The sequence below is a fragment of the Rhinolophus sinicus genome, chromosome 5 (genome assembly GCF_057876585.1).
Source record: "Rhinolophus sinicus isolate RSI-liver-muscle chromosome 5, RSI-T2T, whole genome shotgun sequence".
NCBI lineage: Eukaryota > Metazoa > Chordata > Mammalia > Chiroptera > Rhinolophidae > Rhinolophus > Rhinolophus sinicus.
The window spans coordinates 45,296,073-45,323,358 of record NC_142505.1 but is presented as its reverse complement, the minus strand read 5'-3'; the positions used below and the strand labels follow the sequence as shown (position 1 = coordinate 45,323,358).

General features: G+C 38.7%; 1 protein-coding gene across 10 annotated transcripts in view; it reads left to right on the top strand.

Annotated features, from left to right (window-relative positions):
* GRM7 (glutamate metabotropic receptor 7) overlaps positions 1-27,286 on the top strand; it is an 820,225-nt gene that overhangs the window by 738,353 nt on the left and 54,586 nt on the right. For 8 of the 10 annotated variants that reach the window (XR_016021304.1, XR_012489707.2, XR_012489705.2 and 5 more), the window contains exon 9: positions 23,665-23,911. The exons of 1 other annotated variant lie outside the window; for it this stretch is intronic. Coding sequence is in view for 4 of the 9 variants with exons in the window: in XM_074313055.2 (XP_074169156.1) it covers positions 23,665-23,911 (247 nt within the window). In the remaining 5 variants the exon portion in view is untranslated. Of the gene's footprint in view, positions 1-23,640; positions 23,912-27,286 lie in introns of those variants that run through there. One more of the 10 variants, XM_074313057.2, reaches the window with a different exon arrangement.

Below are 27,286 nucleotides of genomic sequence, written 5' to 3'. Positions count from 1 at the left end.
CAGGAATGCGGAACAAGTAGAACATTCATGCATTGCTAATAAGTGTGCAAAATTGCACAGCCATTTTAATAAACTGTTTGGCAGATTTTTATAAGATTAAATAATATGAGCCAGCAATTCTTCCCCTAGATATTTACTCACAAAGAATGAGAACATATGTCCACATGAAGTTGTACATAGATGTTCATAGCAGCTTTATGTATAAGCACCCCAAACTGTAAATAACCCAAATGTCCATCAACTGGTGATTGGTAATATATTCATACAATGAGATATTAATCTGCAATAAAAGGAACAAAGTATTGATATGTACAAGAACATGGATGGCTCTCAAAAATGTCATGCTAAGTAAAGGAGCCAGGCACCAAAAACCGTATACTGCATGATTCCATTTATCAAATTAATGAAAAGGCAAAACTTTGCGGTGATACAAAAGCAAATCAGTATTTGCCAGGATGTAGGGAGAGAGAACTGGTTACAAAGAGGCATGAAGGAAATATGATTCTCTGTCATGATTGTAGTGGCAGTTATATGACTGTATACATTTGCCCAAACTCATCCAACTGTGTGTTTAATATTGGTGAATTCTATTGTATATAATTGTACCCCCAATAAAGTTAACCCAAAAGAGGAAGAGAAGGGAAGGGAGGTTATAGACTGAATGTTGGTGCCCTCCCCCCCAAATCCGTACATTGAAGCCATAATCCCCAATGTGATGGTATTTGGAGATGAGACCTTTGGGGATAGTTGAGGTTAGATGAGGTCATGAGGGTGGCGTCCCCATGATAGGATTAGTGTCCTATAAGAAGAGATGCCAGAGCTTGCTCACTCTCTGCTCACACACAGAGGAGGTCATGTGAGCACACAGTGAGATGGTGGGACCTACAAGCCAAGAGAAGAGGTCTAGGAATGAAACCTACATGCCAGCATCTTGATTTTAGGTTTCCCAGCCTCAAGAACTGTGAAAAATACATTTCTGTTGTTCAAACCACCCCCCAAGATATGATATTTTGTAATAGCATCCTGATCTGGTAAGGAAAGAAGGAAGGAAGGAAGGAAGGAAGGAAGGAAGGAAGGAAGGAAGGAAGGAAGGAAGGAAGGGGAGAGAAGAGGAGAGGAGAATACGGGAGAGGAGAAGAGAGGAGAGGAGAGAGAAGAGGAAAGGAAAAGAGTGGAAGGGAAAGCACAAAAGAGAAACCAGTCTCAGTAATGCTGAAGACACTTTGGGATTGTTTAAGCCACTGGACTGGCTGTACTCATTTCCTAGGACTGCCAAATTATCAGAAACTTGGTGGCTTAAAAACATCAAGAATGTATTCCCTCACAGTTTTGGAGACCAGAAGTCCTAAATCAAGGTGTTGGCAAGGTTGGCTCCTTCTAGAGGACCTGGGGAGAGTCTGTTCCATGCCCTAGCTTCCAGCGGCTGCCAGCAATCCTTGGCTTGTAGAATATCACTCCAGTCTTTGCTTTTGTATTCATAGCACTTCTTGTGTTTTCTCCTATTCTCTTCTAAGGACACTTGTCATTGGATTTAGGGCCCAGCCTAATCCAAGACATCCGCATCTTGAGGTCCTTCATGTAAGCATCTGCAAAGACCCTTTTTCCAAATAGGGTCACCTTCACAGGTTTCAAATGTTTATTTATTCTGGGGCAGGGCCAGTTAGATCCACTGAACTGACCAACTATCAAATGGCTTCTTCCCGGTTAGAGAATGCACCTGTATGCCTCAGGGCCTCTTTGAAAAAGGGCAATGCCCATTAAGTGTGATTTGGGGTTGAGACTTCTCCCTTGTCCCCACCTCAGTTGAGGCTTGCCAACTGTCATGGCAGTTAGATACAGAAGATTTCATAACAGGAAAGAGCTGAAGCATGAACGTCTGCTTTCCCAAAGTGCCAGATGGGTTCTAACGGGAGGAACACCTTCTCATTGTGAATGGAAATCTGTTCATCCTTGCCCTCTTCAGAAATTTTGGACATGAGAAAAATTACAAAAATAAATGTATCCATTTTCATGGTTTCTTTATAAAGGAACCATGTGTAAGACAGATCTGGGTTACACCACTTATGCAACCATATGCTATGCAGCCATACCCATGTTACATAACGCACCTCAACTTACAATCCAAAATATGAAAATGACAACATGATTTGAGATGGTTAACGTGATGATAATGTAAAAGCCACTACTAGCAGTGTCCTTGCATATGACAATGACTCGAAAAGAGATTGTTGGATGGTTCTCCAGTGCAGCATGGGTATGTGTCTTTACATTAAATTTTGTTTTTTATCCTGTCCAAAAATTAACGGGTGTGTGTGTGTGTGTGTGTGTGTGTGTGTGTGTGTTTGTGTTACTAAGTTGTGGTTCTTAGAACTTAAAAAAATGATATGTAGAAAGTGTGTGGTGACAAAGAAAAAGCAGGTCGTGTTTTATGTACCCTGTGGCAGGCAGGTCAAACCCCATCTCTCTAAACATGAGCATTCATTTATTTATATTTGAGTCAAGCTACTTAATGCCTCCATTTAAAAGTGTAAATTACCACCTACTTAAGGAATGTCATTTGAAAAGTGAAGCATTAAAAAAAAAAAAAATACACAAAACGTCAAGAAGGGGTCCTAGAAAAACAAGTGAAGTAATTGGGGCTTTCAGACTCTGCCTTAAAATATCAAGATATCCCTACCAACTGAAGTCTAAGACCACCGAAAATGGGCATAATTTCCTAGCGATTGTGCTGGGAAGTGAATTCACCTTGACTAATGCCACTTGAGCCCTATGCTACTAAGAACATAATAAGTATTTACTTTGGGCGAACTACAGAGATATTTTGAAATTGACAAAGAAAATCTACAGTGTTTGTATATGAACTAATGTGTCTGACCAGGTAACAAATGCCAAAGGAACGGCAAGTGTATGCGCTGGAAAGTAAAGCCTGTTTTGTATGCTTCCTACACACTTCCTATGCTTCCTACATCACAGAAATAATGAGCAGAATATTTTGTGCAGTCCACCATTGCTTGTTACTGGTTATTCTGGAGTTCTCCCATTCCAATATCACTAGAGTTCCCTAAATGAGAAAAATGTTAAGAAAATAGAAATGAAAATAGCTAGAATTTGAGGGAAATAAGGTAATCAAGGAATAGTAATTACTTAGGTTTTGCCTTTGTGGTGTTAGAACACCTTGAGTAAAAACCATTGGAAATGATAAATCTATTATCCGATACAAACCCAGATATAAATATGATGACAGGTTCATTTGTGATGAGCATGTGTTGCTCTGTATCCAGTCCATAGAAGATGAAACGTAGTAAGGCAGTTAGAACATGCTTATGGAAGAGGAGAAAGGGTTTCATTTGATGTTAATTTCCATTGAGGAAAAGAGGAGCTATGAAATCTCAAGTCAATGAAAAAAAGACAAGCATTCCTCCATTTGTTTTCTTCAAATAAATATTTAGTGAGTGTCTATCTCTTTGCTAGTTATTAACATTAAGGGGATAGATTTTCAGAATGAATAACATATGTTTCCTAAAGCCTCAAAGTCCAGGGTGGTGGTGGGTGGGAGAAGAGAAGAGAGAGAGAGAGACATAAACTATTAATTACAGTGATTGTAGTAGAGGAGACTCCTGACTATGTTTGGGAAAGTCAGGAAAACTTGACATGAGCTGGTCCTTGAGGCACGCTCCTGACCCATGAGAATAAGAGTCCTGGTCTCAACATATCAACCCAGCTGGCAGTTACAGCAAACACTCATTTCTCCAGACATCAGTCCACCTAAACTAAGTGAGGCTGGGGAAACCATTCTGCTTCCAGGTATGTCTCTCCACACCGTCTAGATCACCAAAGACTTTAACCATAGAATAATGACTGAGCCAGGATTGTCAAGGATGAAAAACACTACTGACGATATATTTCTCTATAATCCCCAAGTTCACGTGCATCAAGAAGCATTCTTTATGGCTGTATGAATGAAGAATGAGTATGTGTGTACACATCTATAGAAACACATCCTAAAATTTAAATGAATCTTCAGTGTTCATCCTGGCTGGGACTCATGGTGAACTTGATAAACCTAGTCCAATAAATTCCTAATAAATTTAGACAGTACAGAACAAATGCTCACTATTCATCTTTTGAATAGAGAATATTCAAAAAAGTAGGAGAGGAAAACATTAGATTGTGTGGAACTTCAACTATTTGGTTTTGAGAAATGAAGATTGGCTCCATTGCCGTTATTTGGTAGCCTTTTGCCTAGATAGAAGTTGGCAGTACTTTTGGCTTGCTTCATTTTATCTTGTCAACTCATTAAATCTGTGCCATTCAATAAAAGCTGGCCACAGCAAAAGTTCCCAGGAATGCATGAAATTCAATGAAACTGGCTCAGTCAATTTTTAGAGAGATAGCTGATGTCAAGAAAATTAACAATGCCCTCTGTGATAAATACTGCATAGACAGTTTAAAGGGAATATTTTTTTGGAGAAAAAAGTGATTCTGTAAACAGTAATAACATCTTAGGAAAATCCATATCGTTATTTATAATACAGTCCACAGAATGGCAAACACCAAATAAATGAAATCATCAAATAGTATTTAATGTGTGACCTAGATTCAATTTGAGTCTTTGAATTCTTCCAGCAATTTTCCCTCAATTTTTATTTTTTGTTTACATGCATTTCAGCTTTTTAAACCTTTTGCTGTTTTATAATTTATGAAAAGATAATAAGGTATGGAAGTTTTTAAAAGGTTAACACTAACATTTTAAATAAATATAATGTTGAGGACATTTGGTGTCAAACAGTTCTTTGTATGTTTAGCAAACATTTTTAAATTTCTGCAAACCAAATTTTGTTAAATAAAGTGATTCAATTTCCCCAGCCCAATAATTGAATACTCCTTTGCCTGAATTGCTCATATTTCTGTCTAGCTGTCTCCCTTCAAGACCTGCTCTAATTCAAGCCAAATGAGGTGAGCATTAACTGTAATTTGCTGAATCTTGGCAGTTTTCCCTATGAACAAAAATAAATACTGCTCTTCACCATAATTTGCAGTACACCTTTCACTCAGGTTTTCATGGATGCAAAGGAATGAGGAAACATTGCAGGGTGGAGAACACTGCATAGCATACAGCTTGAAGAAGATATTATTTTACAGAAATATTCTGATAGCTACGGGATATGAGATCCTAGGATGAAGAAAGAGAGGCGTATTGGATTACAGCAGAAGGCCCAATGCCCACTTAGAGGCATCTTCTGTGACTCCAATAATAGCCGGTTTGTGACTGTCTTAAAGGAGTCTCATATGTAATGTTCTATAGCACTAAGCCTAATGCAAAGTAGAATATCAATAAACATGAATTCTCCTCACAGAGTATAAAATACATCCTGTCTGGAAGTAAAGCCAGCACTATTGGAAGCCCCATCTGTTCACAGGTCGTGCACACCCTTATGTAAGTGAGACACCTGTTTTTGTTTAATGCTGACTGAGGGCCTATGACACAGATTGGTTCACAGTGTATAAAAGCATACAATTGATCAAAACGTGGCTGGCTCCACAGTGCCAAGATCTCACTGAGATAGGAACCAAACTTGCCTTGTAAACACTTTTAAAGGTCTTTTCAAAAAGAATAAGGATTTTCTTTGCCCATACCCCGATATCTTGAGGGCTCATCTCAGGTTTCCTCCAGATGAATCCCCAACCCTAATCAATCACTGTCAGGGAAACATTTCCCAGTGGCATATTCTGCCTCATGGTATATTATTTCAGGGCACAAGGGTAAGGAAAGAATTAGCATATACTTTCTAATCTAGAGAGAAAATTGGAATTCTCTTCACCAAGAAAGAATGCAGATTAAAAAATCACATGTCAGAGCAGAAGTATTAAATGCAATCTTATGGTTTAACTTTTGAAAACAAATTTTTCTCTCAATGTATCACTCCTAGATTATTTCCCAATTAGAAAAGTAAACTATGCCTTTATAATAATGAGATCTGGTGGCCACCACAGTGACCATATGATGCGATAGCATCATCAGTAGCAGGACACCGTGACATGGGGTCTCCTGTAGGATGCACTCAGGAGGCTATGACAGCACTTTGAAGCACTGCTGACAAAGGCATAGGACCTGAATTTAATTCTTAGAAAACGAAATGTGGGGCATTTTATAGGATATTGGCAGAGGCTTGGGATTGTCCAAAAAGTCAATGTGTTGAAAAAACAACAAAATATGACAGATCTATTGCTTGAAACCTACAAAATATTGCTGCTGAGAGGAATTAAAGTGGACCTAAATAAGTGGAGAAATGTACATTGTTGTTGAGTTGGAAGACTCAATATTGTTAAGATTTCCGTTCTTCCCAATTTATTCTATAAATTAAATCCAATGCCAATCAAAATCCTGAAAGACTTCTTATAGAAATTGACAAGTGACTTCTTATAGAAATTGATAAAAAGCTTTTTATAGAAATTGACAAGATAATTCATATGGAAATACAACGAAACTAGAATAGCTAAAACAACTCTGAACAAGAACAAAGCTGGAGGGGGAACACCATCTGATTTTAAGAACTATTGTAAAGCTATAGCATGATACTGGTGTAAAGAGAGATAACTAGATGAATGGAACTGAACTGAGAGTCCATGAATATACCCGTACATTTATGAACAACTGATATTTGACAAAGGTTCAAAGGTAATGCAGTGGATAAGGGTACCTTTTCAACAAATTGTTCTGGAATGATATTTATATATATATATTAAAAAAAAAAAAAAAAAAAACTAACTCAGTTCAATACCTAGTACTATAAAAATCAACACAAAACGGGTTGTAGATCTAAATATAAAATCTAAAACTATAAAACTTTTAGAATAGAGAGGAGAAAATCTTTGTGGCCTTAGGTCAGGAAAAGATTTCTTAAATATCACACCAAAAGCATGATATATAAAAGAAAAAGTTAAAAAACTGGACTTCACCAAAATTAAAAATATCTGCTCTTTAAAAAGCAGAATTAAGAAAATGAAAAGACAAGTCACAGACTATGAGAAAAAACTTTACAAAGCACATATCAGATAAAGGTCCTCTATCTAGATTCCAATTCTCATATCTTAACAATAGGGACCAAAAAAACAAACAAACAAACAAACAAAAACAACAACAAAAAGCACTATATAAAACAAATGGGCAAAATATTTGAACAGACATGCCACCATACAAATGGCAAGTAACCCCATGAAATCCGATAATATCACTACTTATTAGGAAATTGCAAATTAAAATGACAATGAGATTTTACTACACACATATTAGAATGGCTAAAATTAAAAAAAAGAAAAAAAAGAAAAAGACTGACTATACCAAGTATTGGAGAGGATTTCAAGGACTGGAACTCTCATCCATTTCTGATAAGAATGTGAAATGATACTGGCATTTTGTAAAACATTTCAGCAGTTTTTTAAAAAGTTAATCATATACCTACTATATGGCCCAGCCATTCCTCTCCTAAATATTTATCCAAAATGAAATGAAAAATATGTCCATACAAAGCCTTGTTTATGATGTGCATAATATTTGGGGTACCCTTGGTAACACCACCAACAGGTAGAAGGGAAAGGAACGGGATTAGGCCAAACAGAAGTTGGGCTGTGATGCATACTCCACAAGGTCTTAGCTGATGCCCTCTGTGGAACTCTGAAGTTGCCCTTCACAGCTGTCCCCTCCTGGGGCAAGCAGCGGAGCCTTCGTACCTAAGCATAGCCCATGGGTTGTCTGTGGATCGCCCCAGGGAGAGGGGCAGAACCTTAGGCAATGAGTCTCTTCAGTTAAAGTAGTTCCCAAAGAGGACCACCACCTGAGAGCTGTGTAATGACGTCACCAGCACCAGGATGAATGAAATCCCTGAGGACTGCAGGGGAATCCCACTGGGTGATGCAGGATGACACCCAGAAAACCCCGATTCTCATGGTTCTTCCACACATTTTAAATATTTTTTGTTCAAGTGATACCTGACTAATTGTTTATAATGTTTATTAAATAATTGGTGTATAACCATTCATTACTTTTACATATTGTGGGTATGCCAATTATTTCAAAATTCTAATTTTCTTCAGATTATGGCTTAACTTTCTTCAATTCATGGCATGATATAGAGACTGTGGGTTTTACAAAAAAATGTTGTTAGCTTAAAAAAGTACACACATGTGCCTTGGGTTCAAAGACGAAGAGAGCAACAGAGTGTCACAAATATATTTATAAATGGCCTTGTTCACATCCCACAACCATGAAGTGGAGGAGCAGAAACCACAATTCAGGTTTTCTGACACCCAAGTCCCGTGACCTCATCCTTACGCCATTAATATATTAATATATCTGTGCTGTTAGTTCTAAATCTTAACACAGAAGAGTTTTGCTTTTCTGACCACAAGGGCAGGGAAGCTTGTCCTGAAACATCACTAACGGGTGTAAGCCCTGTAATCAACCAGCCAAGAAGGCTCCTACAGTGCAGGAAGATGTAGAAATGGTCAGTTTCTTAAGATTATAGCCACATTTCCCACCCCAAGCAGTTTCCTCTCCCCTAGTAAACTGATCCCCTCAATTCCTTGATGGGTGGAGGTCTTCCCATTTAAGGCCACCTCCAAGGTGCCTCTCTCTTGTGGTTTATTGGTCCTCTTCCTAACATCCCTAGCTCTCTTTCCCCAGAGTGCCAACTCTTGCTCCCCATCTTCTGGTATGGATAGTCCATATTTCAGATCCATTCCATAGGTCCACAAAGGGATCACACCTTTCCCATTGCAGGGCTTGGTCTCTTCAGCATATCTCTTCATGCATTATTAGGCACAAAGAGTCTCTGCTAAGAGAGGAATTGCCAAATGCCCTTTACTTATTCCATTTTATATATAATCTGAACATGTAGAAAGTGAATGGAGCCCTACCACACAAAGAAACAACAAAGATACTAAGGCATACACTGTTTACTTGAGAATCAAAGAATTCTAATTTACCTTCCTGATGTCGCCTCATTCCCCTCTCCTCCTCTATGCCTGGTTCCCTTGATCTACTCTTGACCTTCTCCTATCAGTCAGTCATCGTTTCCTAAACACATGTCAGCAGAACCGTGAGACAGTGCAGCCTGTTCGTGCTTCTGGTATTTACACTCTACTTGCATGTTACTTCTTTTCCATCCATCACCACCCCCTTTTTTTTCTGTCTGCTCCGGCACACCTTTTATTATTTGGGGCATCTGTCTGGATGTAAGTGTGTGTACAGTTGGGTGAAAAAGATAGGAATGCTCTATCCTCTTGACAAGAAACTTGATTTGGCAAGGAAATTGGACACCATTTGAATTGTGTGCAAACGATGTTTGCTCATTATTCTTAGTAGGAAATATGAACTTAAATATAAAATATGCAAATAGGTAATTTGTCGTAAAGAATTCGCATTTTCTGTCAGTTAACTTTACAAATACCTAGAGCTGTTTGTTTTTCTAAGTATTGGCAATTAAAGCCTTGGAGAATGAAAAATTAAACAGTTCTATGATTTATTATTTTATTAAATAGGTTTTTTAGTTGAATGTGAATTTCAGTGCAGTAGTAAAAAGAGCTTTAGAGTTAAAACTTTTTAACTTACATCTTAGCTTTGTCCCTCATTCCTGTGACCCTGTACAAGTCATGTGACCTTTCTGGAAACTCAGAATTTCAACTTAATAGTCTTTAAGTGTACTCAATCTGATAATCACAAAATACCCATAATGTGTTTACATCTGTAAAAGAAAGTCAACTTAACACATCAGGATGCTTATTTTAGAACTACTTTCCTTTTTCATTCATTCAAAAAATACTTTGTGAAGTCCTCCTTTGTGATAGGTGGTGTATCCCTGTCACTCTGAAGTTTGAATTCTAGTAGGAGATTAAGAGTTGCGGTAAATGAACCCCTGGCTATGTTGAGCATTACTGATGGTAACATGTACTGTGAGTGAAAAGAACAGACTGCTATGAGACAGCATCATGAAAGGGGAAAATTCAAGTTGTTGGAGCCATGTGGTCATGTGAAGTCTGTCGGAGGAAATGCATGGAGTTTGAACCTAGATGTAGAGTTAGGGGTTAGCTGGGTGAAGAACTCAGGAAAACAAAGAAAGAAAAAGAAAAAGAAAAAAATCTGGGCAGAGAGAATGGTGTGTGCCAGGACCCTTTGCTGGATAGGAGCTTAGAACTCAAGAATGCCAGTATAGATGTACCATATTCAAAAGGAACTCTCTAGGAAGTTGGAAATGTTGCCAGGCCGGATACTACGTGGCAATAGGAAGTCATGGGAAAATGTTTTACAGGGCACTGCATAATTTGCATTTTTATAAAGATCATTCTGGTTGCTCTGTGCAGAACTGCTTAGAAGGAATGGATGTGTGAAACAGTTCGGATGCCACTACAGCTACCCAGGAACAATGTGAAAGTGAATGATAATAGTAATAAACAATAATAACAATAGGCAAACCTTTGGAACTTACACGTGGTAGCGACTTCTCTGTTCTATGTGTGTTAACTGGTTAAACACATTTAAGACTAGGGTGCAGGCTGTGGAAAGGGAAGGGAAAAGATTTCAGAGATATTTTACAGATAATATTAGCTAAATCAATAACACACTGGATGTAAAGGGTAAAGTGAGGAAACTGCAAGTATTAAAGAATAACCCTTAATGTTCTAATTTGTGCAACCAGTTAGATGGAAGTAACAGTTCCTGAGAAAAAGAAAATTAGTGGATGGGCAGGTTTTAGAGGGAAAATTCCATTTACAATGACATGTGAGATGGCTGTTTGTCTCAGCAGCTTTTAGAGGTTGGCAAAGGTGATGATCCCTATATTAAATAAACATCTACTTGCATGTAAATGAGAATAACCTTCTAGAACCTTCTTCTGCAGGATACTCTGACGTGTGAACATGACTGAAATCTCTTTCGATATCACTGAGTCCACCATGGAGAACTTTACTTTTGTGTTGTATCTTCCTCCCCATAAAAAGACTGAATAGAGAATTTATCTTTAAAATTATATTTTAAGTCTCACTCATCCATTTTTCTTAGAATTCTATCAAAGTTTGATGTAGCTTCATTTCAAGAGTCAGATGAAACAATAGACTTTTATCTCAGATTTTTTGTGGACAGACAGCAATCTATTCAAATGCTCATTATCATTTTATGGATTTCTTTTGCACTTTTTAAGAAAGTGGATCTCTCTCTCTCTCTCTCTCTCTCTCTCTCTCTCTCTCTCTCTCTCTCTTTAAGATCGGTGGGTTAGGAATTCCAAATAGGAATAAATGCAAGGTGCAGGCCTGGAGAGAGAAGAATCTTAGCCATTACAGTGAGGGGTGGTGAAGGACCAGCTCTGTGTGGCCATGAGTGGATTAGGATCTAGGGCTCACTGAAGCTGGTATAAATTTCTGGGTCTAGCATGCTAGAAGGAAGCCCAGAATCCATCTGTGCTAATACCAGTTTATATTGCTTGCAAAGATTTTTAGCCAGTCCACCCTTGGAGAGATGGAAACCTTTTTTTAGGAGAGATCAAACGCACTCGGATCTGTACCATGTTGATATGATTTAGGATAACATCCTAGGGTTTGCATGAAAGGAGATAGAATGCACTAAATGATCCCTTGGTTCCCCTTTTACCCTGACTCCTTCCTATCCAATCCATCCACTTGTCATTTCCACCAAATGTCTCTCTCATCTGTCCCCTGCTGCCCTCTTCAGTGCCATTACTCTAGCCTGAGCCATCACACTTTCTAAAGAGGTGGATTTTTTTAAGTTATATTTATTGATGATTCTGAAAAATTCCTGGAGGGATCAGAATTGCAAAACAAAATGCATATATGGTGTCAGTTAAGTCAAAGTCAGCAGACTTTTGTTAAAAAAAAAAAGAAAAAGAAAAAAAAGAATTAAATGCCTAAACTCTTCACTGAGTTGTCATGGCAACCATTTCATTTTTCCACCATGAGGAGACAGTTAGGTGCTAACCTGGGTGTTGTTCCAAGGTTTTTGAAAGAAAAGTTCCAGTCCTTCCAAAGGGAAAGGGCTGTTGATTTTCACTGCTGCTGCAGGCTCTAAAGGAGTCCTTTCTGATACTTCTGCTGTATGTTAACTGAACAGGTGAAAGAGGGATTTGGAAACGCATGTGGCATCCCCCCAGGACAGCACAGTCCATTCCTCCCTTGGGCCGGTTCTGGAAGTATTCCTTCCAGGGAACGCAAATCCGTGGGAACATCACACTTTCTCCTTCAGAGTCAGGTAATCCTTCTGACTCTGTTCCCTGGAATAATGGCAGGGATGGAGCCAGGCTGCAAAAGGAGTCTCTGTGTGCCCAAGACTTCCTTCCTTAGCAGTATCATTTAAGGCACTTGTTTTTGCCACCCACGGTGCCAGCCTCTGGGATACAACAGTGAGCTAAACAGACATGCTTCCTAGGGGGGCACACAAACCACAGACACACAAGATGTTTAAATATGAATCATCATGATTGCTCTGAGAGCTCACAACAGGATGGTATTACCTAGTCGTGGTTAGAAAAGTCTTGGCTGAAGGAGTGGTGCGTGAGTGGAAATCTGAAGGAGGACTAGATAGAGCAAGGCAGACGGGGTAGGGGAACATTCCAGGGAAAGGGGAAATCATATGCAAAGACCCTGTGGCAGCAGAGAGCATGGCATATGCCAGGGACATGGAAGAGGCCAGTGTGGCTGGGGCAGGGTGGGGAGTGCGGGGGTGATGGTGATGGTGAGGAATGCTGAGATAATAATGAGTAAATGGCTTGGAATGTGGGTTGGGTTTATCAAATGAGTGAAGACCATTTCACTCACCCAACATATACGGAACATATTCCAAGTGCCGGGCAAAAGGATGCAAACATAAATTAAACATGGCCCCTGCCTTTGATTTGATCACTTCTAAATAGTCTCTCCCTTCCTGATTTCCACAAAATATTCTGGTCTGTACCTATTATACGGAACAATTTATCTTTGTGTTTTATCTCCTTTGTTTAGTAGCTCTGAGTGCCATGACTGGGCCTGGGGAGTGTCCCGGTCACAGGGCTAGAGAAAGAAGGGAAGCCAATGAAATTGCTAGAGGAAAGAAAAACTGGAAAAACGGAAAGAAATTATGATTATTCAGAGGCAAAGCACCTCTGGACGTGGTTACATTGTCAGGTGTTGCCCAGACATAAATGTAAACAGCACAGCATTTTGACTAGGGCTTTAGATTGGAAGAAGCATGGCCCACTTCAAGTAGTGTCTTCTTTGCCAGAGCTCTGTAAGGTAGATGCCATTAGTCACCTCATTGTCTAAGTATCAATATCCAGACTTAGAAAGAATATCTGAGGTACACAAGATCTCACAGCTGTTAGCAAGAGACAGAGCCTGCATCCAAAGCCAGGATTCCTGGCTGTGATTCTAGTGTGCTTGTCATACATGCTACTCCTGGCTGCGCAGTGGAGTATGTATTTCCTAGACTGTATTCATTCAAACATTCAGCTGCTAAGAACTGAGCCCTTACTGTATTCTGGGAGCTATCACTGTAAATCAAAAGATATGGTTCATGCCCTCATGGGGACAGTCTAGTGAGGGGATGCTTATTAAATAAACACTTGAATGAATAATCATAAATTGTGATGTATGAAATGAAGGAAAATATTTTGTTCTATGAGTAAATAAGAGAGTATAGGCCTTATTTACACTTGAGGGTCTGTGAGACTGAAACGTGACAGACGGGTAGGAGGGAACCAGGTAAAGATGAGTATCTAAGGCAGAGGGAACAGGTGTGCAAACGCCTTGCAGATGGACAAAACACTGTGATTTAAAGGACTTAGAGAAGGTGAGGGAAGGCAGACCGAGGACCCTGCACAGTTCCTTGGACCATGTTAAGGATTTTATCTTCATGCAAAGTGAGATGGGAAGCTGAGCTAATGCAGCAAGGCGGCTGGAACCCCCAGTGCTCTTGTCCTGAGTATTGAGTTTTAAAGAGAAATGAGACCTGGAAAATATCTCTCAAGCATGGCAAAGAGACTAGGAAGGTTTAGAGGGCAGGCTCAGAGGAAATAAAATGGAAGCTAGGCTAAAGGCCCTCGAGAGTAAGTGGGTAGGAAATGGTACATTAAAGAGCCCTGACCCAAGACCTAGGATGCAAAATAAAAAGAAGATCATTTCTTATGATGAATACAAAACCGTGAACCACTCAGCGCCGACTCCGTGGCCAGCCTCACTCCCTCTCTTTATCTTGCTTGACAGGATGGGTGTGATTGCCCCACTCAACCTCAGACTCGTCATTATTCTATTGAGGGGCATTGGCTGAACAACTCTTTGTCTACAATTTTCTGGAAAGTCTCATTGCAATGATTTTCTCCTTTGGGGCATAAACCTTTACACAGCTGAGGGTCTTGATGGGGAGTCAGAGCACACAGTTACCCCTGGGTGGGCAGTTCAGCTAGCCCACTTTCCAGCCATTGATGTGCGTTGCCCTTCAGCCAAGGGTACCACGTGGCACATTGACGAATGGGTGCAACAGCACACTGTGCGGTCAGGGCAGAGGTTAGGGCACTGCCTCTATCCACACACATATGGCTTCACTAGTGGCAATAGAAAAGCAGGGAAGCAAAGATGGTACAGGGACAAGTAGGAGCTAAAGCAGGGAAAGGAATATTTGAAGGGTAGGGAGGGTGCTACCATAGCTCAGCGGCAAGATAGGAAAGACGTAGGATAAAAGGAACAGAGAAAGATCAGGAAAAATAACAGCCAAGCTAATAGGAGGAGAGAGAATGTTGGATGATTGTGATAATCAAAACCTGTCAAAGTTCATCTGAAAGCCGTTGTCAATGGTTTTGAAAGCTAAGAACACATTTTCTTTTTATAAACGTCTGACATTGACTTCTAGTCAATGACACTCTGGGGTCCAGTTTCAATAAACAATTTATAAGCCCAAATTAAAACACATTGAATATGCCCAAGAGATGCCAACATTCTCTCCTTTTAGCCATGAGTTTGACATCAATATTTTCATTTGATTATTGTCTTTTTATGTCGACTTGAACTATAAAGACGACTTTAAAAGTTGGCAACATTAGACAGCTTTGCTCTTATGTAAATGGAATATGTCAAGTGACAACTTTAAAAACAGAGTAAGTTCCAACTTTTTTTTTTTTTTTAATCCAGTGGTTTACTTGCAGAGTAATACAGAAGATCATTGCACATGGCCTGATATATTCCCCAGGGAGGCACAAGCCAGCATTTTCACTGTACACGACAGAATCTGAGATGGCCTCCTACAGCAAGACTGTCAGGTGCAGTCTTGATGAGTATGGCCGAGGATTCAAAGAGAGCCAGTAGAATCTGGCAGAAGTGTGTCTCTCCAGGCTGACTGTGGGGAAAATGCTTTGCCTTTGTATGTTAAATCACTGCAAGGTAGAGACCTAAAAGTTGTGGGGCTCTCAAACCAGCAGGAATGGTAAATAATCTTTGAGATGAACACAACAGAACAAATAGTGCCAGAAGTTGGATATGTAAAAGAATAAAGCTCCTACCTTTCAGTTGGAGGGGAGGACAAACCTTGACATCAAAATTGAGGGGTCAGAGGGCTGGTGGAGGGAATTCTGAGATGGAGGTAGAATGTGTAGGCTGGGATTGTAAGTGCCCAGAAAAATCAGAAGTGACTTGTCTGGAGCAACTGCCTATCAGATGGGCTGCAGCTCATCAGGGTACCATGGGGAGGGAACCCTGAACGTCCCCAGGATGTGGTCAGTTGGAATCTTAGCATCTCTGATGACACGATGTGGGCATAGACCCAGCATCAGACTCTGGTCAGGAGAGCAAAGAACTGAGATGTAGATGCTTCCAAACATGACATAGTCACTCATGCTTCAGACACTGACTTGCATTCACCTGGAGCACTTACCTTAGCTCCATCCAAATAAATAAGCTAATTGTGTGCAGACTTAATATCATGTCTGCCAGGAGATACTAAATGAGAAAAACAAAACAGTGTAACTAGTTTTGTAAATAATCATCTAGTTTTCTTCATTATCTCTATTTTTATGGCAGACATCTATCCACAGAGTATGTCCCATACTATTTGGGGTGTGTGTGTGTGTGTCTGTCTGTCTGTCTGTCTGTTTATATCTATGAATCTATTAGGTTGGTGCAAAAGTAATTGTGGTTTAAAAGGTTAAAAATTGCAAAAACCGCAATCACTTTTGCACCAGCCTAATATCTATTATATCTATCTATCTACCACTTGTTCAAAGATAGCAGGTCTAAACAGAATAGCATGAAAATTATCTGCAGAAGATGGGACCATCTATTTTGATAAAGACACTTGGATTTCCTAAGCACCCACCATATACCAGCCACTGTGCTAACTACTTTTCACACATGATTTCCCTTAATTTTCAAAATGGTGAGGTCTCCATGGTAGTCATAGAATGAAGTAGGGTTTTTATATCAAACACTTGAATAACAAATTGTTAGGGTTTGAATTTTGACTTTACCACTTGTCAGAGGTGAAGTAGCTTGCCCAAAGTCACCAACCAACAATCCAAAACCAAGATCTGAAATCAGTACTAACAATAAAAATCTTGTTTTCATTGCATCATCCTTCTAGAAGATATGCATCTCCCTCCCCTGAAAAACTAATGTGTTGTTGTTTTTATTCCCATCAGCTTGCTGAATTCTTTTATCATCATGCATTATATTATAACTAAGCAAAAGTCTTCAGTTTGTTGCCCCTCTGGATGACCGAGAAAGTCCCAGTTGCACACATCCTATCCCATTCCCAGCCATGTATCATTATTTGTTTCTCAAACTATGGTTACTCTAATTAGGAAGCAAAGGGTACAGGTGGGGTGGGTAGAAAACATCGGTCATCACTGCCAGGAACCTTCATTTCAATTTAGTCGTGTGAATCTTCAACACACTTGTCAAATAATAATGTATTTTTCCTCTTTACTGTGAGGGCATCAGACAATTCTTCATTTTTATTATACAGATTTTGGGATGTCATGAGAATTATGAAACATCTCCCACCCCACCGAAACATTGCATTCAAGCCTTCTTGTCCCAATTCTCAACTGTCACTTGGGAACACACAAACTTTGTTAGTTCTCATAGAATAGTTAATGACATAAAATAAAGTTTTGAGCACAGCTTTCGAACAAAATAGAAGAAAACTTAAAGAGATGCTGTGTCCTAAAACAGGCTGTTAGTGGATTCCATAAGAAAAAGATTATCATTTTAAAATGTATTAAGATTGTATGAAAACCAACAGCATAAAAACAAATTATTTTATGATCTAGCCCATAAATAAATAAATGACACTAACATGCCTGATTGAGTGGTTGCTAAATGCTGGGCACTTTTCGGTGTATTTTGCAATGGTCAGCCCACTCGATCCCGACAACAACCTTCTAATACTGTTATTGTGTCCACTCTAGAAATGAGGAAACAGAGGCACACTAATAATAGCTGGCAACAACAAAAACAACAGATGACTACAAATAATGGCTTTTTAAGAAACAATGCTGAATGCCAAGGATATTTATCATTCCTAATTCTTGCTTCAAGTGTAGAACTCTTTGTTCAACCAGAATTTAATCAGTATATACTTTGTGGCAGATATCATGTTTATTATGCTATAATGTTGGCGTGTGTTTTTAAGAATCACTATGCTATGCAATATTGTACAATAAACACAGGCCTTATGGGAAAAATTGGGTTAGGGACACAATACTCAAAAACAGCAACAGTGACATTTAAAAAAAAAAAGGTGTAGGAATCTAATAAAATGGTGGCATGGTTTATACATGTTAAATGGGTAAAAATGTATACATATCACACACACAAAAAAATGTGGCACTCATACCTTAAAAAAAAGACCAGAAGTTTGCTCATGGAAGCAGATGCCAAAAGTATTGCTGCTTACTTCTGATTCATTGTGAAATTGAAGAAGAGGGAAGCTGGCAGATGTTTGAGGCCTGGGCGTGAGTGTGCATTTTGTGTGTTCCCACACAGCTTGGTTCAGCAAGGTAAAGTTTACTGTACTCATCTAGTGTTTCTTGTGGAAGAAATCACATGTTTACAAACATGAACTTTGTGTTACACTCAGATTGTTCAAATATAATGTACCAATCTTTTTGGGATGGATTTGCATTTAAAAAAAATATTAAATTTATTGGGGTGACATTGGTTTGTAAAATTATAGTTTTCAAGTGTATATTTCTATAACACATCATCTATATATTGCATTGTGTGTTCACCATCCAGAGTCAGTTCTCTTTCCATCACCATGTATTTGATCCCCTATTCCCTCTTCTATCATCCCTCCTCCCCCCTTACCCTCTGGTAACCACTGAACTGTTGTCTGTGTCTATGAGTTTTTGTTTATTTGCTTTGTTCATTTGTTGCATTCAGATCATGCCATTTTTACAATGGTGTGCACGAAGCCTGGGCCAGTGAAGGCACTTGTAGTATCTCATTAAATATGATGAATGGCTAAATGGATGAATGCACGAATAGTGGGAAAGTATGGTGTCGTTTACATAGCCTACCTGAACATACAACTAACAATAAACTTCCTGCACGTGATCATGAGTTAATTATCCCTTATATCAATGGTTTGATGCCACAAAATAACTCCAGAATTCTTTTTCTAATTGAATTTTTATATAGATAAAGGTGATTCATTAGTATATGTATATTGTTAGTTCATTTTTTAGTATATACTTCTTATTAAAGACGTCATTACTAATGATGAGACTATTTTGATGAACCCCCAAATCTGAAATTGGGTTTTTCCTGATAGTTCTAGTTTTACATCTATCTATGTGCCTCGTGAATATATATTTTTTTTTTTTTTTTTACTTTTTCATTGTATTCTTTGGACAGTATTAAGAATACTCTGATTTGCAAAGTTTAAAACTGGTCACTATTACAACTATTAATGGCTTTCCTTGAAATGTTTCAAAATAATCTTCAAGTAAACCAATTCTGAAATTTACAAAGAATTAGACAAGTAGACCTCCACTAACCCTAAGTGCTATACCTACTTACAAAGCAACAATGGAATCTCATGATATGAATTCACATTTTATCTGACAATGAACTTTTGGGCCAAGATGAGAAAATACATGGAACAGATTCAGCTGGGCTTTGCCTGGCATTGAATTAAGTATGTACCTGTGTATGGACTCTAATAGTATATACATGCTGGTACATTTCAATCAGACAAGACATGAATAGGCATGGCCTTTCAGACACTATAGCTTAGTTAATCAATAAGACGTATGTAAAAAGTTTAAAATATATGAAAATAGTTATAGAGGAAGACTTGCCTGGAGATCTACATCCAACAACCTAATATAATATTAGGCAGAATATAAATATTAGTAGCTAACATTTCATAGGTACTTACTTCCCAGGCATTCTGCTAAGCACTTTTTATATATTAATTAGATCTTCAGAATTACCATATGAGGTAGGAACTATTATTATCTTCATTTAATAAGAAAACTGAGAGACAGAGAAAATATGTATAGCCAAGGATTCTATGCATCAGACTTTAAGAAAGCTACTGTTCTAGAATATTGTGCAAAGCTCTTTGTTGAGTTGACTCTGTATCCCTTCCCCAAATGCTCTTTTTATATATAAGCTGGATTATACATGGCAGGTATTAGAAAAGCCACATTCAACCAAGCAGCAGAAACTGGATTCTGGAAATTCATTTAGGTTGATGATAAAATTAAGGCTTAATTATGCAAACACACAGAAATTACAAGGCTGTCTGCATCCTTCCCATGGGCCTGAGCCATTGGGGATGACCAAGGAGAGGAGACTCCTCTCCCTGGGGTGACAGCTACTAGAATGGGATGAGGCTCAGCTGAAGGCCAGCGCTGGGAAGAGGCTTGATCTCGTCACAACTATATATGTAAGACTCCTGTTCTTTGATGAAAGGGACCAGTAATGATCACCAACACCTTTACATCCTAGAGAAATTATAAGCTAAAATAAAATGGTGTGAAATACCCAAGATTAAACAGGGTGATGCATTTCACAATAGCTAGGAGTTTAAAAATAAATATGCTGCAATTTGCTAAAAGTATGTGCTAAAGGAGATGCTGGGGTGACAACTCAGAGCCCAAAGGCGAGCCTCCCACTGGAGAGCAAAAAAACCAGGGACCTAATTCCCCTCCTGGGGCTTAGTGGGGTCGGATCCCTGTGGACCAATCCCTCTGGGATCCCTGTAGGCCAGAGCCTTCACATCTTTATATCTGTATACTTATTTTACAGTACTTATTTTACAATGCAATATAACGGTGTTTCATTCAACATCATTTTGTTATAACATGAAATGCCATAGGAACTTAATTCCTGTTTATATCAGTTAGCCTATGGTAAAATTGGTTCCACTATATTTCATTTCAATTAGTCACAGAACCTATCAATGACATTGAGGACTTACTGTACTTACTATATGCTCCGTTCTATGCTAAGCTCTTTACAAATACCAATTCATTTAATCATCAAGACAACATTACGAGGTAGGTACAAACACGATCATCCCTTTTCACAGATGCAGAAGCTGAGGCACAGAGAGCTGAAATAGTTTGTCCAGGATCATGGAACTGGTAAATGGCAATTGAACTTAGAGAGACTAGCTCTCAATTCCTCAATTTTAACCAGTATGCTATGTAAAGAGGATTTGGGGGAGTAGGACTTTGATCAATGTAATTCATGTTGGTTTCCACATACTTCTGAAGTGTCACCAGAGATTGCAAAATTTTCAAAACAAAATATCAAAGTCTCAGTTGGTTCTCGTTTGAGAATAATGAAATGTAACACTCCGTAAAATAAACATCATGGCTTTTGGAGTCGTAAGTCACTAAGCAAACTTTGTTAAGAAATGTATGCACACGCATACATACACATATATACATAAGCATATATACATACCGTGTCTCCCTGAAAATAAGAGCTAGCCGGACAATCAGCTCTAATGTGTCTTTCGGACACATTATTTTACTATATTACTTATTTTACTATAATATAAGACCCGGTCTTATATAATATATAAAATATAATACAATTTATATAATATAATACCAGGTCTTATATTAATTTCTTGCTCCAAAAGCTGCATTAGAGCTGGTTGTCTGGCTAGGTCTTATTTTCAGGGAAACAGGGTATATAATCTGCAGTTATATATAAATCATAAATAAAACCAAAGTAAACTGTGAATGATTTCTTCGACTGCCCAATTTGCTTATGAGCAGAGGAACAGAAACAGACCTAAGAACCCAGGTGTTAGGTTATACCTCTTTCTTTCTGGGACTGGCTAATCCACGGTTGGCAAAGCTCTCATTAGTTGGGTGGCAACAGTGGTCATGAGGGAAGGAAGTGACATTGCCTAGATTCACAGAGGCCTGTGGCCGTGGTAGGCCTTTCTTGAAAATAGAGGCAGGCAGGGTAGAATGAATTGAAAGTCTAATGGTATTCTAATAGGAAAAGATGAGCTTTGAAAATGTGGTCTAATTCTCAACCGAAAGGATCATTAATTCAATATTGGTTTGTCTTTCAAGTTTATATTATGTATTTTATAGTTAGCAGCTGGCTGCTCCTTTAAACCATTCAGAGACATACACATTCAAATTAATGTTTGCTGGAAACTGCATTCCTTCCAGATGAGATGGCAAAGTCTCTTTTAATTGTTTCTCTGGGGCCTTGGTTTGAAGGAATGAGATAAGAAATGGCCAGGCAGACAATAGGTCTGATGGAAATGCTTATAGGATATTTGGAGAAAGGCTGTTTGACCACTGAGTCATAGGTAGGAAACTACATCCATTATACAAACACATGAGTTCATTCATCACACGTTCATTAAGTGCCTACTGTTTGCCAGAGCTGTAGACACAAAGATGCACTACAGACAGGTCCCTGCCTTTGTGGAATCTAGGGCCTAGTCGGGGAGACAGACGGTCAGATGATCAGGGTAGTGGGTGTATGATTATAAATGGGACCAACGATCTAAAGAAAACAGTCTTTTTTTTTTTTTTTTTTTGGAGGGCATTTAAGTTAAGGAGCTGGCCTACACTTGAGGCAGCCTGGATGGATGTTCTAAGAAGCAGAGGAGGAATCATCCAAACAGAGGAAAACAAGAATAAAGAAAAAACACATGTGTGAATGTATGAAGTTTCTGTGGTTGAATGATTTCAGCATCAAGACCTAAAAGAGTGCCCGTATGGATGTGCCCTGGGGAGGGAGGGAGAGAGGAACTGGTGGAAAACTAGTCTAAAAAGTAGCAGTGGGCAGACCACGAGGGGTCTTGCAGAATCCATTAAAGATGGGGAATTTATCCTCAGATCAATATTAAGGCAGAATTGCGGAAAACCATGACCAATATGTTCTCAAGGAACTAGGCTTTCCATTGACATAAAAGGCCATACTATCTAGTCACTTTTTTTTAAAAAATGTAATTGAAATGTAGTTACCTACCTACCTGTTTATTTATTTCTAGCCTTATTAAGGTTTGATTAACAAAAAAAAAAATGTGTATTTTAGGTTATAAAACATGATTTTTAAGGTGTACAGTATGATTTAACATACGAGCACATTGTAAAATAATTACCACAATTAAGTTCATTATCACACCCATCACCTCACATTTAATCCAGCCTTTATAAGTCATGTAAAACACAAACATATTTAAATGTATGGGGACGCGGTGCATGGCTGGATCATGACAGGGCACTTTGTAAATGCAGCTGGACCAAGGCAAGTTGTCTGTAGCTTTTCCCTCGCTGATATGACAATTCTCCACACCCTTCAACCTTCATCTTTTCCTATTTAGGCGAGACAGTGATTTAACACATTGAGCAATAATGTGTTAAGAGTGGTTACTCTACTGATTTCTCAAGGAAGCAAAAGGAGACAAGGACAGCTATGGCACCATCCAAACTACAAATGACCCAGTGTCAGAAGGAGACTGTGCATCCAACTAGCACTCCATCAATGCAAACAGACAGGACAGGACAACGTCACTAGATTTCCCTTGCTATGGTGTTTTTTTTGTTTGTTTGTTTTGTTTGTTTGGTTTTTTTAATAGAATTAAGCAAAAAGGGCTGACTTGCCAGTGAAATTGAACTCACTACTTTATAGGTATGGTGAAGGTGAACCGTCTTGAAAAACGATACAAAAAGAGACATATATCGACATAATGACTTTTCAAATAAGGTGCCAGACTCTGTGTAGCAAGAGGTCATGCAGTGTTCATCATTTTGTGTAGGTAGGGGGAATAAAAAAAATAACTACCGCTTACTCCAGATTACAGATTTCTATGATCTTCACGTCTTCATATTCAACCCCCATTCTGATTAAAGGAACTTCCAATTTGATTATAGGTCTACCCTGAACTTCTATGTAGGACGCTTCCCCAGGGCAAACATGCACATGGACCCTCCCCATGGCATTCCATCAATAAGTATATGCATACACTCTCCAATAAATGTTCAGAGTGGTTTTTGTTTGTTTGTTTGTTTTTAATCAGAAGGCCTTGGGGATTGCTTTGCTTTCTCTCCTAGCCAGAGTCATTCTTCAGATCACATTAGGTGTTGACTCCCTCTGCGGTCATTTTATTTGTAATAGTGTCTTGTGCGTTGTGTCTCCTAGCTCTACATACAAACTACCACGCTCACCATCTCCATGAACCTAAGTGCATCGGTGGCGCTGGGGATGCTATACATGCCGAAAGTGTACATCATCATTTTCCACCCTGAACTCAATGTCCAGAAACGGAAGCGAAGCTTCAAGGCAGTAGTCACAGCAGCCACCATGTCATCACGGCTGTCACACAAACCTAGTGACAGACCCAACGGTGAGGCAAAGACAGAACTCTGTGAGAACGTAGACCCAAACAGTAAGTAACCTTCCTTTCCTTTCATCTCCCAGCCCTGCAGCAGGAAGCTCTAGAAAGCGTGGTGTGTTTGCCTTTCTTTGAAGAAATACTGTCACCATTCTTGTCTTATTGATTGGGTTGCCTTGATGAATGCGAACTTTTGCTTTTAAGAGTTTTGACTTATTCTTCCCACCATTTTCTTTTTTCTCCCGTGGAAAGAAGCTTTTAGAGGTGTTGCTTCAGATGTGTGAAACCTCCCCCACCCCTTGCTACTTGACCTTTGGTACCAAACCCTCAGATTGACAATAACACAGCTGTCAGGTTGTGGGCCACCTTTGCTGTTCCCTTCCTGTTAGGGAAACTACTTCCTGTTAAAGAAACGTCAACACCTGATTGAACTCTAGCAGTAGGAATGGAATTGGAATATTTAAGAATTTTGGAAGCATAACTTCTTTCTACTGGAACATGAGTGTGGAGAAAGTTGTGACTCTTTACTAAGTAAGTCTCCTAGAAACAAAGACCCATTGGCAAACTTTTATCCAAGTACACAGGCTCAGACAGTACCTTGCTAATGGCATCCCCATGCAGGAAAGACATCTACCACGCCACTGTAGAAGAGCCCTTCATTCCATGTAAGAGTAAATATTACAGGTGGGATTAAGGATTAAATGTCAGATTTGATATGCTACATGGCATATCTGCAACCCCGGAGTATCCTCTGCTCACCTCTGCAAATGACCCTGAAGAAGATGGGCATTAGAAAATTATCCAGACATTAAAAATGGATAGAATTTCCAATTACTAATTTTATTAACACTATGGTGGTAAGAGTAATTTCAGATTAAAAATAAGACTTCCAGAATTTGTTTTCCAGAAATAGTTTGACCAGTTTCAAATAGAATGAGGCAGATTCAGCTGTTCATGATATTTCCTGTTTTTAAAGTGGAGGGGAGTTTAGGTTATCCATTCAGTCATTCAACACAAAGGCTTATTGCCAAGTGAAAAGAGTTCCTATTTTAAATACTCTGAGGTAATCCTTTATGCTCTGCAAGTAAGAGAGAGGTCTTAAAAAACCAGGAGGCAATGGGTTTTGATTCTGACAAATACTATGCAGAGATTCTTGAACTTGGCCCATCTCCATTTCTAAATAATTCGTTGAGCAAATACTGTGAAGCACTTTGAGAATACATGGGCAGGTATCAAAGGCTCATTAACAACACGGTAGGTTTCACTTTGACTTTTCAATAGAAGAGATTCTGGGACAAGACGAGAGGAAGGAGGAGGATCACCCCAAGATAAGGGGGAACCAGAATGTATGTACCAGCTTGTCCTTGTGATTTCAGAGCAAATGATCAATTGAGAGGAGGGGAAGTGGATGGCGGATTGCTATGGTTTTCAATGTGATGTCGGAAGGGGCTTCAGGTTCAGGCAGACCTGGGTTCAAATCCAAGCCACTCCATTACCAGCTGTGTGACTTTGAGAATCACTGAGCTTTCCTAAAACTCTGCATTTCCAAGTATAGTATGGAGATATATCTATGTCATAAGTGTCATAAAAAATGCATGTAGAAAATAGTAGGTCAACTAAGCATTAATGTCCTTCTATTTCTGAGAAGCAAAAAACTTTGCCTAAAAGTACATTTCAGCCTGTTTGGTGATGTGGGTGTGGTGGTACAGTAAAAGGCATACTGAACACCAGGAAGTAGATGGAACAGATTCACAAAAAATACATTTCTATGAACGTATTTAGGTATCTATTTATATGTATACTTGTACTGATAAATATACCTGCATATTTGTACTTCTGTAGAGTTTTATCCTAGAACCCCTTTTCAGATTTGCATTTCACAAAACCCTTATCCTGGAGAAACTCCAATAACAGTTTTCCATTTATATCTGCACACACACAAACACACACACACACACACACACACACACACACACACACTTAAGTAGAGATACCCAAAATCAATTAGCAGAAAATATTGTCAAAAATCTATATGGATTGAAAAAAATATAGCCAAATTGGAAGTTTTTAATTTGGACAATTCAGTACTATACTACTTAAAAATCATTAGCTGTAAACAACATTTCTATTGTTGTTAATTTTTAATGATTAGGTTCTATCCTTCTTGAGGCTGTCTGGGGTATGATAATGGTTATTAAAATTCTAATAGCAACACTAATACTAAAACAACTACTACTACCACTAATAATAATATCAATTACTCTTTGAAATGGGCGTAACGCAGAACGTTGTGTGTAGACTATCTCTCTCACTCCTCACAATAATAACTCTGTAGAATTGGGTTATCATTCTCATTTTACTGAAGAAAACTAGGATTGTCAAGATTATGTGAAGTTAGCAAAGTCACACATCGAGTGAGCAGCAGATGTTGGACTGAAACCCAGGTCTGGCTTCCAAACACATGTTTGTTTCTCTTTGCTGCTATGTCTTAGAATATGAGTGGCATGTCATAATTCCAACAAAATATTTAATCTTTTGTCTTCCTCAGTTGGTAATGCAGCTTGTGTATAAAGACTATAATGATGTGTCATGGCAGACTCTTTAATTAAATGTGCTATGAAACGTATTATGACTTGCAGTGTTGTCTAAGTGAGGAGTCACCTGAGCTCAAAGAAGCTGCCCAGGTAGAGGCCTCATCCTACTAACTCAGAAATCCAAGTATCGTATTACCCGTATCGATCAAATAATCATTGCATTTGGAATTTATTGGGTATCTTAATCTTGAAAAAGTTTTGTTGAGTTTTGTCATTATTATTGTTTTGGTGTCTACACAAAGATAAATAGTGCAGGGAAAAAAAATGAAATCACAGAGCCTTTGTCTCATCATCAATCCAAAATATTTTGAAAAAATTGTTTTAGTTCTTTTGAATTTGTGTAGACACTCCCTAAAACACTGTAAAGAATTGACTAGATATTTGCTAAACCATAGGAGGAGATTCATGTACCTCCAAACATTGGGGTTTCTGATGTCCCAGCGCTCATAAGTCTAAGGACCTTCTCCACACAACACCTATCCAGAAGGACTTTCTGCAATGATGGAAATGTTTTAGCCACATGTGGCTATTCAGCACTTAAAATATGGCTACTTAATAAGAAAATACACTTTTCACTTTACTTAATTTGAAATAACTTAAAATTATCTGTGGCTATGGCTACTGGATCAGACAGCACAGCTCTAGAAATTAATATTTCTTAGTAGGTAAGGATTTCATGCTAGGAGACACAATCTGAGACCCGATTGGCAACACCTCCCAAAGTTTTAGCAGTGATGCTGAGCTGAGACAAAATCAACTTAAAGAAATGACACATTTAACATGAGACCAAAACACAAACAAATAGTTATTTTAAATGACCCAAAAGGAGCCACTA